The sequence below is a fragment of the Suricata suricatta genome, chromosome 13, assembly GCF_006229205.1.
Source record: "Suricata suricatta isolate VVHF042 chromosome 13, meerkat_22Aug2017_6uvM2_HiC, whole genome shotgun sequence".
Classification (NCBI taxonomy): Eukaryota; Metazoa; Chordata; class Mammalia; order Carnivora; family Herpestidae; genus Suricata; species Suricata suricatta.
The window spans coordinates 740,854-754,470 of NC_043712.1; the positions used below are offsets into that span (position 1 = coordinate 740,854).

At 59.8% G+C, this 13,617-nt stretch overlaps 1 protein-coding gene across 1 annotated transcript; it reads right to left on the reverse strand.

Annotated features, from left to right (window-relative positions):
• Nucleotides 1–1,235: 1,235 nt before the first annotated feature.
• DPP7 (dipeptidyl peptidase 7) lies at nucleotides 1,236–5,101 on the reverse strand. Its single transcript, XM_029920729.1, is given in 14 exon segments — nucleotides 1,236–1,462; nucleotides 1,464–1,595; nucleotides 1,719–1,789; nucleotides 2,427–2,491; nucleotides 2,596–2,752; nucleotides 2,836–2,954; nucleotides 3,299–3,359; nucleotides 3,504–3,670; nucleotides 3,779–3,860; nucleotides 3,934–4,069; nucleotides 4,247–4,410; nucleotides 4,485–4,624; nucleotides 4,701–4,814; nucleotides 4,889–5,101. Coding segments are annotated over 14 exon segments (1,653 nt in total). The 5' UTR covers nucleotides 4,971–5,101; the 3' UTR covers nucleotides 1,236–1,299.
• Between the last annotated feature and the right edge of the window lie 8,516 nt (nucleotides 5,102–13,617).

Genomic DNA, 13,617 nt, shown 5'->3' on the forward strand with positions numbered 1-13,617 from the left:
CCTAGGCTGGGGTGACCCCCCTGCGGGCACTGCCTGGGGGCCTCTCAGGTCTTGTGTTGTGGTTCTGTTCTCAGAATCCGGCCTTGGGTAGGTCTACTCTCTTGACCTTGGCCCAGCAGTCTGCTTGGCCTGATGTCTCGGGGCCTCAGAGGTGGTCCGGGCAGCCAGGCGTCGGGGGCTTGGTGCTTCCAGCGTGTGGTTCTCATGGCGACAGACGATGTGGGACGGTCAGCGCTGGGAGTCTCTGAGGTCCCAATGCTGGGGGAGCCTCCTGCCTGAACCGTGACTTCCATTCCTGATACCCAGTGTCTTGCGTGTGGCCCGTCTTCTCCTGTCCCCTGGGGCCACTCTGGGTCCCCAGGACCCACATGTGGTCAGAGACAGGCTGAAGGGACAGCCTGACAGCAGATCACCCTGGGGTCTCAGAGCCTGTGAATGTGCCCTGACCCTGGTGTGCTGGGGGGGTAAGGGGCACCTGTCCCTCCTGCGATTCTGGGCACTAGCCGGCTGTGGTGTTTACACATTGGACTCAGGGATCCTCCCCTGGCCCTGCAGGGGTGTGGCGGGGCGGGTGGACAAAGCCATCCTGCTCCTGGACCGCCGGACAGATTGGACTCTCCAGGGAGCATAAAAGTGGATTTGCCCCGTCTGGTGATTCCTGTGTCTGTGACTGACTCTGTGCTCCCTGAGCTGTGGGTGGCTCCTGGCCATGCTGTCACCATCACCGGCAGGCTGGGGAGCTTAGAGCAGGAGGTGGGGGGACAGCCCACACTCCCATGCGAGGTGGTGCCGTGCATCTGCTCCTCCTCCGGCGCCTGCAGCCTCCCTCCCCGAGCACTGACTCCGGGCGCTTTTCCAGAAACAAACCTCAGCCTCTGCTCGGGACCCTGGGCCCTGGAACCAGGTGGCCCCTTAGGACAGGCCCAGCTTCTCTCTATGGGATACTCTTTTCCAGAAGGTTCTCTTAACCTGAGAAGCCAGAGTGTCTGCCTCTGCAGTGACCGAGGTTCCCAGTGTCTGGTGACAGCTCTTGGGGCTGCTCTCTGCTCTTGGCCCCTAATTCCATGTGTTTTGTGCTTGGGACGGGGTGCAGGGCTGCATCCCCCCTCGTGGCAGCTGTGCCACCAGATAGGGGTAGGTAAACTGACCATGCAGGGCACCCCTCCAGTGGGGCCACACAGGACAGCGGGCCGGCCACGGGGTGCCCTGCTCCCACCCCTTGTCCTGAGACCACATGCGAGTAGAGAGCTAGGTTTTATTAAACACGTGGCTGGTTTGGGAGGTCTTGGTGGTGACAGGTCACACTGTCGCCCCACAAGGCCCACAGACCACACGCTTTGCCCTGCATACAGCCAGGCACGGACGCTCCTCCGGCCCCTGCCTCGGCCATAGCCCCTCACCCCAGCGCCCTGAGCTGCTCCCGGGGAGTCCTGTCGGGTCCCAAGTCGAGGCGCGCCCCTCAGCCTCCACGTCCCCCACGCTGTGCCGGCCGTGGCCGCTGTCCTCGTCTGGCTGTGTGCACCCACTCGCCGATGAGCCTGGCCTCGAGCCTGCGAGCTTCTCGGACGGACTCGGGGTCTTCTGGGTGAGCCGCTCTAAGGAGCAGGCGTGGGGGCCTCAGCCACGCCGAGGGCCGAGCCTCACCCCGCCTCCGCCCACGACCCGCCACCCCCTGGGACCGCATACCGCCCCCCCTGCCGGGGCGGGCCCACACGCACCTGAGGTCTAGGTGGTGGGCTCCTCCCCGGATGGTGACAGCGAGGACAGAGGAGCTGAGGTTGGTCTGGATCTGTGTCAGTCAGAGGACATTCCATCAGCTGCTTGCTGCGCCCTCGGCCATCGCTGGCCCTACTGGTGCCGCCTGCCCCAGGGCCATGTCCCCGCCCATGAGGCACAGTCCTGGCCGAGATTTAAAGACACCACGAGGCCTTGAAGGGCCTCCTTAAAAGGGAAAGACGGGGGTGGGGGAGCGCCTGGGGGGCCCAGTCAGTTAAGCGTCCAGCTTCGGCTCAGGTCAGATCTCACGGTTCGTGGGTTCGAGCCCAGCGTCGGGCTCTGTGCTGACAGCTCGCTCAGAGCCTGGAGCCTCTTTGAATTCTGTGTCCCTTTCTCTCTGATCCTCCCCTGCTCACACTGTCTCTCAGAAATAAATAAAAACCATAAACAAATTTTTTGAAATAAAAAATTCGCTCATCTCTGATGGAGATGAATGAATCAGATGTCAGTTCACGCTAAGTCAGAGAAAAAAACAAGGAAGGGAAGAGGGATGAAGTGAGGACAGGAGTGAAGGTGGCCCAGAACCGGCCCCGAACCGCAGCCACGGCCCAGCGTCACGGTGCGGGGGGCGGCAAAGGCAGAGCTGGCTCCTGAGCGGAGTCTGGTGAAGCCAGGGAGACCCCCCCCCAGCAGCCCAAACCGCGACTCACCCCGCCCCCTGCCCAGGGGTCCAGGTCACCGTTGGAGAAGATGATGTTGCTGGCAGCCTTGAGGTCTGAAAGGGACAGACGTGGGGGTGGAAACTGGGCACGGCCCCCCCAAGACCTGAGCGCCCGGGTGGTCGGGAGCAGGGTCAGCTTGGCACAGAGGGAGCCTCACCTCCCGCCCCGAAGTTGGTCTGCAGCCAGTCCCTCCGGGGCCACACGCCCCACCTGTCCAGGCAGTACTGCTGGCGGTGGCGCTCGGTGAATGGCAGGTCTGGGAAGAGGTCAGTCACGTTGTTGCTCGAAAACGTCAGGTTGATCTCGGTGCAGGCCTGCGGGGTGCGGCGCACAGCAGTCAGCCTGCGGGTGGGGGCGGGGCTGCCTCTCCCAGCTCCTCTGCGGAGCTCCCCGTTACCTGGTAGTCCCAGGCCTCGGCGTCGGGGCCCGAGCCGCAGCCCGTGGGGTCCGCGCACGCCCGGTACTGCAGGTAGATGTCATAGCATGGCACCGCGCCCGAGGAGTTGTACACCAGCCCTGCGGGAGAGGGGCGCTGGGGCCAGGGTCCTGCACATGTCCCCTGGCCCCTCAGCGGGACACGCGCCCCGCGAGGAGCGGGGTCCTGGGGGCTGGGCTCTCAGCTGCTGCTCTGGCTGCTCACGATGGCCAGGCGGTGGCCGGGCATGCTGCCCGCTCCCCTGGGGCCTTTTCAGAGACCCCCGTGGAGCAGAGCCCGCCTACTACCCCTCCCCCTCCCCCCACTGCTGGCCCAGGGGCTGCACGGGGGCATCTGTGCTCCTCGCCTCCACACAACCCTTGCCCCCAAGCCAGGTCCATCCCCCACGCTCGGCACCAGGCCCAGGGCCAAGGGGCAGACATACCAGCCAGCGCTCGGAGCCCCTTGATCCTGTCCGTCTCACTCAGAAGCCGCTCACAGCCAACCTAGGGATGCCAACCAAAGACCCCGACTTGGCCCGCCGCCCCCTCCCCAGCTCCCCTTTCCCTGGTCCCAAGCCCCAGAGCGGCCAGCACTGGCCACCCCAGGGCAGCTGGGCCCCTCGCGGGTCCCGGCCAGCATCTCCTTGCCTTGACGGGGTTTGCGGGAAGGTGCGCAATGAAGTCGGTGGGGTACGGGTAGTCCATCATGGCCAGCACGGTGAAGGCATTCCGGGCGAACCCGAAGAGCTGGGCTAGGTCCTCCTGGCTGGAGAGCGGCTGGCAGGTGCCGAGCTCCCGGCTGAGCGAGGCATAGGCTGCCGGGAGAGGGCGGGGTGACGGCCTTTGGAGGCTGCTGCTGGGTGCGGATAGGGGGCATGGAGCGGGCGAGGGCGGGTCCCTGGGTGGCAGGAGGACCTCCTCACCTCCTTGTACGAACAGGTCTTTGATCTGCCGGAATGCGTCCCGCACGCCCTGGGCACACTTGGGACTCTGGCCCTCAAAGTCCTGCGGAAAGAGGGGCTGTGGCGGCTGCCAACGCAACCTGGTCCGGCCCGGGGCCCTCGGAGCCCCCACTCACCGCCGACACGTCCCGGAAGAACTGGTAGGAGTCCCCGAGGCCGGCCACAGCAACGACGGGCGCACTGGCTGCCAGCGCCCCAGCCACGAGGTGCGGGTACTTGATCCTCATGTAGGCGCTGAGCATCCCGCCGTAGCTGGGAGGGGACACAGGGCGCCTGGGGCCGCAGCCTCCCCAGCACCCCCTCCAGTCCCCCTTGTTGGGGCCCATGGGGCCCCAGGAGGACCTGAGACTCCCACGTCCCCCGGAAATGCTGGCCCGGGGACGAGCACGTGCTGGGCCTCAGGGCGAGCCAGACGGGGCAGGGACCCACCTGCCGCCGAACGCGATGGCCGGGGCGCCCTGGGCCCCCAGGTCCCGCCGCAGCGCGCTGAGCAGCCTGGCGAAGTCGGCCAGGGCCTGTTCCACCGTCAGCAGCTCCGTGCGCCCGCGCGCCGTGGACCGCTCTCCGAAAGGGAGTGACTTCCCGTAGTACCGCTGCAGGCGGTGCGGGGACGCTGAGCCCCCGGCCGCCCTCCCCCGCCCGCCCCCGCCCGCGCACCGGTACCCACGTGCTCTGCGAAGACCACCAGGGCCCCCTGCTGCGCTGCCAGCTCCAGGATGAACCCCGAGTTGTTGGCGAAGGACCACACGTTTCCCTCGTTGCCCGTGTAGAAGAATATGGGCCCCTCGCCCCTTTTCCAGAACTTCTCTGTTGGGCAGAGGCGGGAGGGGGCGGTAAGGCCCGGGCAGGACCTCCGGGCCCCGGGGCCCCGGGGCGACCTCACCTGACACCAGGAACCGCTGCAGGAAGGTCTTGTTGCCGAACCTCTCGAAGTTGAAGTGGTCCAGAAGCTGCTCAAAGTAGGCCTCCTGGAAGTCCCACTGGGGGGCTCTGTGGGCTGGAGGGGCGTGATGCTCAGCGCATGGGGACCCCGGGCACAATGGCAGAGGTCACCCGCGGGCCCGCACTCACCCCCGGCCTCCAGGCCGCGCAGCCCCAGCGCCAGCAGCAGGGGCAAGGCCCAGGGCAGGGCCGGCAGGAGCGGGCCGCTCATCTCTGCTCCGCCGAGGGTTGTGGTCACATGACTGGCGGGCCACCCTCACGTGACAGCCCGGGCGGGGCTGAGCTCTGGGTCAGACCTTCCCCGCCCTGCTGGGCTCCCAAGGCCTTTCATCAGGGTCCCCCAGGTTCCTGCCACCCTCAGTGTCGCCACAGAGACGGTTGCCGTGGAGACACAGGAAGCGGAGAGGGCTAGAGGGCCTGGAGCAGGACCAGGATGTGCACCCAGCCACCTGTCCCTGAGGTGACAAGTGTCCCAAACCAGGGGAGGCAGGAGAGACCCACCAGTTGCCCACGCCCCTCCCACCCTCATGGCCACTAGGTGATGTCCTGGGCCAGGTCGCCCCTGCAGGAGGGGTGGCTCCTGAGGGCAGGGCTGACCCTGCCAAGAAGGGGGCGAGCCTCGGGAAGATGGGGTGGTGGCAGCCAGGAGGGGCTCACGCAGAAGGCCAGCAGCTCCGCGGAAGGGACTTGTCCAAGCGACAGCCGGACGCCTGTGGCTACAGCAGGGGCCTCAGAGCCCAGGTAGGGGCTCGGACAGGGGAGAGATGTGGCTGCTGAGAGCCTGTGTCGGGAGGAGGCGGCCTGGGACCCTGACCTGGCCCCTCGGGCTCCTCCCCTGACTGGCCCCTCAATGCCAGGGGCTGCAGCAGGTACCAGCGCCCAGACCCCAGAGGGGCCGCCTCTCCCCTGGCATCTGGTCCCGGGCACAAGCCACCTCCTGCCCGAGGCCACAGAGGGAAGGGGCGTCACCTGGCCCCGTGCCAAGACTGTCCCTGACCAGCACAGCCTTCGTCCGTGCCCAGGTCTGGCCTGTCCAGCGCTGGGACAGGCCCAGACGGGGGTCCTGCGCTCTGGCTGCAGCCTGAGAACCCGGGGCCCCACAACAGGCCAGGCAGATGGGGAGCAGCCCTTTGGCTGCCCCACACGCTATCCCAGGACTGTCACTCTGGCAACCGGCATGGTGACAATGACCATGGGTGTGGCCAGCCACACCACAATCACTGCAGAGTCCCTGTCCCTATCCCATCCCTACATCCCTGTGCCCCTGTCCCCGTGTCCCCTGTCCCCATGTCCTGTCCTTGTCCCATGTCCCCCTCCTTGTGTTCCTGTGTCCCCACACCCCCATGTCCCCCTGCCCCTATGTCCCTGTGTCCTCGTCCCTGTGTGTCTGTCCCTCTCTCCCTCTGTCCCTCATGTCCCCGGGTCCCCGTCCCTGTGTGCCCGCCCTCTTGTTCCTGTGTCGCTAGCCCTGTTTGCCCACCGTTGTACCCCTGTCCCCGTCCCTGTGTCCCCGTCCCATGTGCCCGTCCCTATGTCCCCGTCCCATGTCCCAGTCCCTGTGTCCCTGTGTCCCCATGTCCCCGTCCCTGTGTCTCCATGGCCCTGTGTCCCCGTGTCCCTATTTGCACATCATTGTGCCCCTGTCCCCGTCCCTGGGTCCCTGTGGCCCCGTGTCCCTCCTCCTGTGTCCCCCTGTCCCCATCCTGTGTCTATGTCCCCAAGCTCCCCTGTCCCCGTCTCCCGGTGTCCCTGTTCCTGTGTCCCCGTCCCCAAGGCTGCCTGTCCTTTGTTAAGTAGCGCTGCCCTCACGGGGTAGAAGCCAGGATGGGACAGAAGGACCCCCAGGCTCTCCCCAGGCCGGCCCCACCCTCGTCTTTTCTTCTCAGTCAGGTGCCGACCCTCCTGCCCGGGCAGCAGACCCGCTGTGTCCCTCCCTCCCAACCCTCAGGGCAGCGGCTCCACGCCTGGGGCGGCTCCGGGAAGGCCCAGAGGTGCATTCTGACCCCCCTCTGGCTGTCCTGCCCACACCTGGTGGCCCTGAGCACGCAGGTACGTCTCGGGGTCCAGAAGCCCTTCTTCCAACCCCCTGGGGGGGGAGCAGTGACTTGGGGCCAAAGCTGGGTCTGGACTCCCGCCTCCACAGCCCATAGATCTGGGGAGACAGGCCCCGCGTCCCCCCAGCCTGCTCTGCCCCCTTCAGTCCTCAGAGCAGCAAGCCCCAGAACAGCGGGGTGGGGACCCCACGCAGGTCCCCATGACCCAGGCTCTGCCTGAGCTGCACATGCGGTCGGGGCCACACCTGTGCGCGCGCTCCATGGAGCACACTGCGTACTGAGCCCCTTTCTGTTGTTGTCTGTTGTTGAGCAGGTATGAGATTTGTAGTTTGCGAATAGCTTCTTCCACTCTGCGGGGCTGCGCCCTCCGATGTGCGGAGGCTTCGGTGGCGTCCAGCTGGACCGTTGCTCGCGCCCCCGGCGTGCGCCAGGAGAGCCCTGTCCTGCGAGGCCCGTGGGGACGGACACCCGTCCCGGGCCGCCGCTGCTGCCGTCCCCAGGAGGCGGGGGTTTCCGCTCTTGGGGCCGCGGATCGACTTTTACTTAATGTTTGTACGCGGCGGGAGGAAAGGTCCGACTCCCTTCTTTGCTTGTGGAAATCGCGTCTTCCCATCACCGATTGTTGAGGATGGAGTTCTTTCCCCACTGAGTCGCCTGCGTGCCCTCGCAAACCACGAGTGTGTCTGTGTCTGGGCTCTTCAGTCACAGCAGCGTGTCCACCGTATGCCAGCCCCACACCGCTTGGAACACCGTGCCTTCGTAGTATGTTTTTTTTAATGTTTTTTTTTTTTTTAATTTTTGAGACAGAGAGAGACAGAGCATGAGAGGGGGAGGGGCAGAGAGAGGAGGAGACACAGAACCGAAACAGGCTCCAGGCTCTGAGCTAGCTGTCAGCACAGAGCCCGACACGGGGCTCGAACCCACAAACATGAGATCTGACCTGAGCCGAAGTCGGAGGCTTAACCGACTGAGCCACCCAGGCGCCCCTGTAGTACGTTTTTAAATTGGGCAACCTGTGTCATCCAACTTTGTTCTTTTTCAAGAATATCTTGGCTATTTGGGGCTCCTTGCAATTCCACATGAATTTGAGTAATCATCTTTCCATGTCAGCAAAAAAAGGCTGTTGGAATTTTGATGGCATTGACTCTGTAGATCATTTTTGTCTAGCATTAATATCTTAAAATTAAGTATCCCTGGGGCGCCTGCGTGGCTCCATTGGTTAAGCATTCGACTTTGGCTCAGGTCATGATCTCACAGTTCATGGGTTCAAGCCCCGAGTCAGGTGCTGTGCCGACAGCTCAGAGCCTGGAGCCTCCTGCAAGTTCTGTGCGTCCCTCCCTCCCTCTCTCAAAAATAAATAAACATTGAACAATTTGAGAAAAAAATCAAGTATTCCTATCCGTTTACAAACAATATCTTTCCGCTTACATAGATCTTTATTTTAGCAACGTTTTGTAGTTCTTGGTGTACTTTGTATCCTCAGTTAAATTTATCCCTGTTTATTCTTTTACATGCTATTTTTATTTCATTTTAAAGTAAGCTCTGTGCCCAGCAGGGGGCTGAAACTCACAACACCAAATGCCCCCCAGACTGAGGCTGTCAAGCGTCCCTAGATGTTATTTCAAGTGGAAGCGCTTTCTTCATTTTCTTCTCAGATTGCTGGCGACAGGTGCACAGGAACATGACGTTTTGATTGCTGATCTAGTGCCTTGCAACTCTCCTGAATTATTAGTTGTAGTCGTGTTCTTGTGAATTCTTTGGGGTTTTCTATACACACGATCATATCATGTGTGAACGAGAGAGTTTTACTTCTTCCGTACCAAAGTGAATGCCTTTTATTTCTGGCGGCGGTGGAAGCAGGTACTCCTGTCTTATTTCTGGTCTTGGAGGGAAAGCTTTGTCACTAAGGAGTGCGATGTTGGCGCGAGTTTTTCCATGATTGTCCTTCATCATGTGGAGGAAGTTCCCTTCTGCTCACGGTTTCATGAGTGTTCCTGCCAGGAAAAAAAAGTGTTGGCCTTTGTCACATGCTTTTTCTATGTCCATCGCAGTGATCATGTATTTTCTCCACTGTGCTCTATTAATGGAATGCATTGCTGTTTCTTTCTCCTCTTGGAGCGTGCCTTCCTTCACGCAGCACGATGTCCTTGAGGTCCACGCAGGTTGTTGCTTGTATCCGTAGCTCATTCCTTTGTGCTCTGTTGTATGCATCTTGGGAGAAACTCCACTTGGACATGGTGTGAAATCTTTTAAATATAGTGCCAGCTTTCATTTGTAAGTATCTTGGTAAGGATTTTTGCGTTAATATTCACAAGGAATATTGGTCTGTAGTCTTTTTTTATTGAAATGTCTGTATCTGCTTTTGATATCCAGGTAATTTTAGGTTCACCGAATGATTCAGGAAGTTTTCCCTCCTCTCAGTTTTCTGGAAGAGTTTGAGAAGGACTGGTGTTAACTCTTAAAATGTTGTGGGACTTTTAAAGATTTTTTATTTTCAAGTACTCTCTACACCCAACATGGGACTCAAACTCAAGCCCTGAGATCAGGAGTTGCATGCTTCACGGACTGAGCCAGCTGGGGCCCCAGCTTTTAATACGTGTGGCAGGATTCCCCAGTGAAGCCGCAGGACCCCAGGCTTCTGCTTGTTGGGCTTTTTGTTGCTGTTCTCTGTCCGTCTCTCTGTCTCTGTCCCTGTCTCTCTACTATGGCGTCAATCTCTCTGCTCTAGGTCTATCAAAGTTTTCTGGATCATCTTGACTGACGTTAGGTAATTCTTGCATGTCTGGGAACTTGTCCATCTTAAAAAGATCATCAAATTTGGTGTGAAATTACTCGTGATTCTAGTTATTGGACATTTGCCTTTTCGGTGTCAGTTTAGCCAAGAGATTCATCAATTTTGTTGAGATTTTCAAAGAACCAACATTTGGTTTTGTGGACCATGTGTCCAATCTACTCGTTTCCTTCATGCTGCCAGCTTTGAGTTTAGTTTGCTCTTCCTTTCCTAGTTCTTCAAGGTGCATAGTTAGGTACTCCCTTGAGATCTTTCTTTTATATTATTATGCTTAAAGTAGGCCCTACGCCCAGCGCAGAGCTCGAACCCACAGCCCTGAGGTAAGGAGGCGCAGGCCCCACCGAGAGCCCGGAGCTGCTTCAGATTCTGTGTCTCCCTCTCTCTCTGCCCCTCCCCTCCTCAAGCTGTCTCTCTCTTTCAAAAATTAAAAAAAAACACTAATGTAGGCATTCAAAGCTACAGATTTTTATCTGAGCACAGCCTTTGCCGTATCTCAAAAAACCCGTTTAACTCCCCTCCTTTGACCGATTGTGTTTGTGTATTTATTTTGGGGGGAACAGAGTGTGAAGTGAGTGAGGTGCAGAGAGAGAGGGAGACACAGAGTCTGAGCTGGCTCCAGGCTCCGAGCTGTCAGCACAGAGCCCGTCACGGGCTTGAACCCACAAGCAGTGAGATCATGACCTGAGCCGAAGTCGGACGCTCAACCGACTGAGCCCCGCAGGCGCCCCCTTCCAGTCATTTAAAATGCATCGCGGGGCCTGGCTGACTCAGCTGGTGGGATGTGCGAGTCTGGGTCCTGGCGTTGTGGGTACAGAGTTTATGCAAAAATAAAATGTTTAGGGGCGCCTGGGCAGCTCAGTCAGTTGAGTGTCCAAGTTTTTGATTTCAGCTCAGGGCCTAATCTTACGGCTGTGGGACTGAGCTCAGTGTCAGGCTCTGTGCTGAGTGTGGAGCTAAAGACTCTTTCTCCCTCTGCCCCTCTCCCCAGCTTGTGCTTGCTCTCAAACAAAACAAAACAAACTTAAATAAAATGCAGGAATACTTGTTTTGTGGCCTAAGGTGGACACTGGAGAGCGCCCCATGCGCCTGGGGAGCACGGCCCGCTGCTGTCGGGGCCGCCCCGGCTGCTGGGTGGAGCTAGTTTGTAGGCCGTCGTGTCCTCGGTTTCCTGGCTGACCTTCCGCTAGAGGGTCCGAGCATTTTCAAAGTGACTAATGAAGTCCCGGCCGCGCCTGGAGCCCTGCTCCTGCCAGTCTGCTCCGTGTGTCGTGGGCTCTGCCTTCAGTGCGTTGGCCAATGTCCTGTCCTCTGTGGAACTGTCATCCACGTACAGCGTCCTATCTTCCCCCCTTGGAAAACTTGCTTTATTTGAATATAAACAAAATAGGCTGCATCTACATTGACCTCGTAAGTTTTGTAAAACTTTTATTTGAAAGAGATGGTGTGCAAGCAACAGAGGGGGCAGAGGTAGAATCCCAAGCACTATGCTCGGCGTGGAGCCCAACGCAGGGCTCCCTCCCACGACCCTGGGATCACGACCTGAGCTGAAATCAGGAGTTGGAGGCTTGACCCAGTGAGCCACCCGGGCGCCCCCAGTTTCTGAAGCGAAGCCTATTCAGTCTGGCAGTGGCAAAGCCACGGTTTCCACGGACCGCCGCCCCCCACGCTTTCCCCTCCAAGCTGTTTGTACCGTGGGAAGCGCAGCGAGTCCCTGCCAGGCAGCACGGACTCGGGCCACACTGTGTTTTCTGAACACATCCTGTCCAGCCCCGAATTTGAGTACGAGTTTCGTTTTACCTAATTACCAATAAGACTTATTTCTACCACTTCACTCTGGTTTTCTATGTTAATCCTTCTTTGTCCCTCATCTCTTCCATGAACTCTTGTAAAAAAAAGGTTGGCGAGCCATTCTGACTCTCTTCTCCTTCCCATTCATGTACCCGCTGATCATCTCCTGGTCGTTTCCGCGGTTACCATCCTGGACCTCCAACAGCCGGGTCCACACACACGCACCCGGACCCCAGCCGGGCTGGCCTCGGTGGCTGCTGTCCTCACAGCTCCCCGCACGCCGTGCACCCCACAACGCACACCGGGAAAGGTCTCCCACCAGATCCTCCGAATCCCGGAGTTGCGACCACACCGAGACTGGTCTCCGCGCCTCACAGTCAGGTCTCTGCAGAGCTCGGCGGCGGCGTCTCGGTCCCTTCCTTCCCGCCGGACTCCTGGGAGCCGGTCACGCCCCTCAGGCCGCCTGGGGACACCTACACTCCTCCATTTTTGAGTCAATTTCGCGGTGTGCATAATTCTGGGGTGACACTGTCCTCGTCAGAGTGGGTCATTCCATTCCAAGTCTTCTGGCTTTTTTTTTGCTTGGCGGCCTCGTGGCGCCGGTCACACCTCTCCCCGCGTTCCTGGGCCCCCTCTCCCGGGAAGCCACTGGCCGTGAATGTGTGACGTATCTTAGAATATCAGGTTCGGTGAGTTTCAGCACTTTTCCGAATGCCCTCTGCCCTTCCCGGACCCGATTACGACGCGCATGGGGGCGTGCGAGGGGCGAGGGGGCCCTGAAGTCGCTCAGGTCCATTCACGTTCCCGCGGCTCCCGGAAGGAGGCGGCTCCTGTGGCCGCGCCGCCGAGCTCTGCGGATGCACTTCTCCCCACAGGGGACCTCCGCGTGAGGGAATTGTTGACAATGATTCCTTCTAGAAGTTTCACGGATAACCTCAGCGCGCTCAGATTATTTCTCTGATGCCCTTACTCCCACGCCTGTTCCTCATTGAGGACATGTCACGTAGTTTTATTAGTCGTTTTCTAGTAATTCTTGAGTCTGGACTTCAGGGACAGTTTCCAGCAACAAATTTTGCTCTTTTTAGAGCAATACTTTGATTTTCCTCCTGATTCCATGGTTGCCATTGTCAAACTGCTTGTGGTGGTGCCGCTGCTGCCCTGGGATTCCGGGGAGAGTGAGGGGCTGCACGTGCCCCTCTGCCTCCTGCGGAAATCTTCGCCGCTTCTCTACGCTGATCTAATTAATCGAACCGTTCCGGGAACCCTTGTCCTTCGCGAAACATAAAGCAGCGAATGAGACAGGACTTGGGTGTGAGCGTCACGAGGGGCTCGCTGGCTGCGCCGCTCTGCTCCGGGACAGGCTGGGAGGCAGGCCTGTCCCCCCGAGACGCGTGCCCTCTCCACGGCGGGCAGGCGCCTGTGCCCGGACTTGTGTTTGGAGGACTGGCAGCAGCGCAGGAAGCACAAGACCCGCTTGCCACGCAGCCGGAAGGCCCCCAAACCAACACTGGCTTTCTCTGAACCTTTCACAGTAAAGGACCCACTTCCCAACACGGGACACCACCTACTTTTCTGCTGCCTGTAAAGTCGTTTATATCGGGGGGTCCAGGATCAGGATGACCCTGTCCACCCGCCCCGCCCCACCCCTGCAGGGCCAGGGGAGGATCCCTGAGTCCAATGTGTAAACACCACAGCCGGCCAGGTGCTGGGATTCACGGGTCACAGGCCCCCGGGTCAGGACACACTCTCCCTCACAGGCTCTGACCACCGAGCTGAATGGCATGTTGGGCTGACCCTTCACACCATCACTGATCATGTGTGAGTCCTGGGGACCCAGAGTGACCCAAGGGACAGGCAGAGATTACAGGGCCACATTAAGACCATACACTGGCTGACAAGAAGATACTTGAGTCTCAGGAATGTAAACATAATTCAAGATTCACAGGAAGAAGACAGAAGGCTCTGCCAGTGGCTGGGACCACCCTGATTCTCAGCAAGAAGGTGTCACATGAGTGCCCGCAGGGGCGTCACCCCAGCCTAGGAGGGGCCCAGACGGGCAAGGGGTGGGCCTCAGTGTTGAAGACGTAGGCGTCCAGGCTGAGCAGGTCCGGGTCGTCGGAGAAGAGCAGATAGAGGTACTTGAGCGTCTCCCCCAGAAAGAAGCTCTCCATCTTGTCCCGGGGCTGGGGACTGCGGGGGTCCTGGACGTTGCTGATGGAGGAATA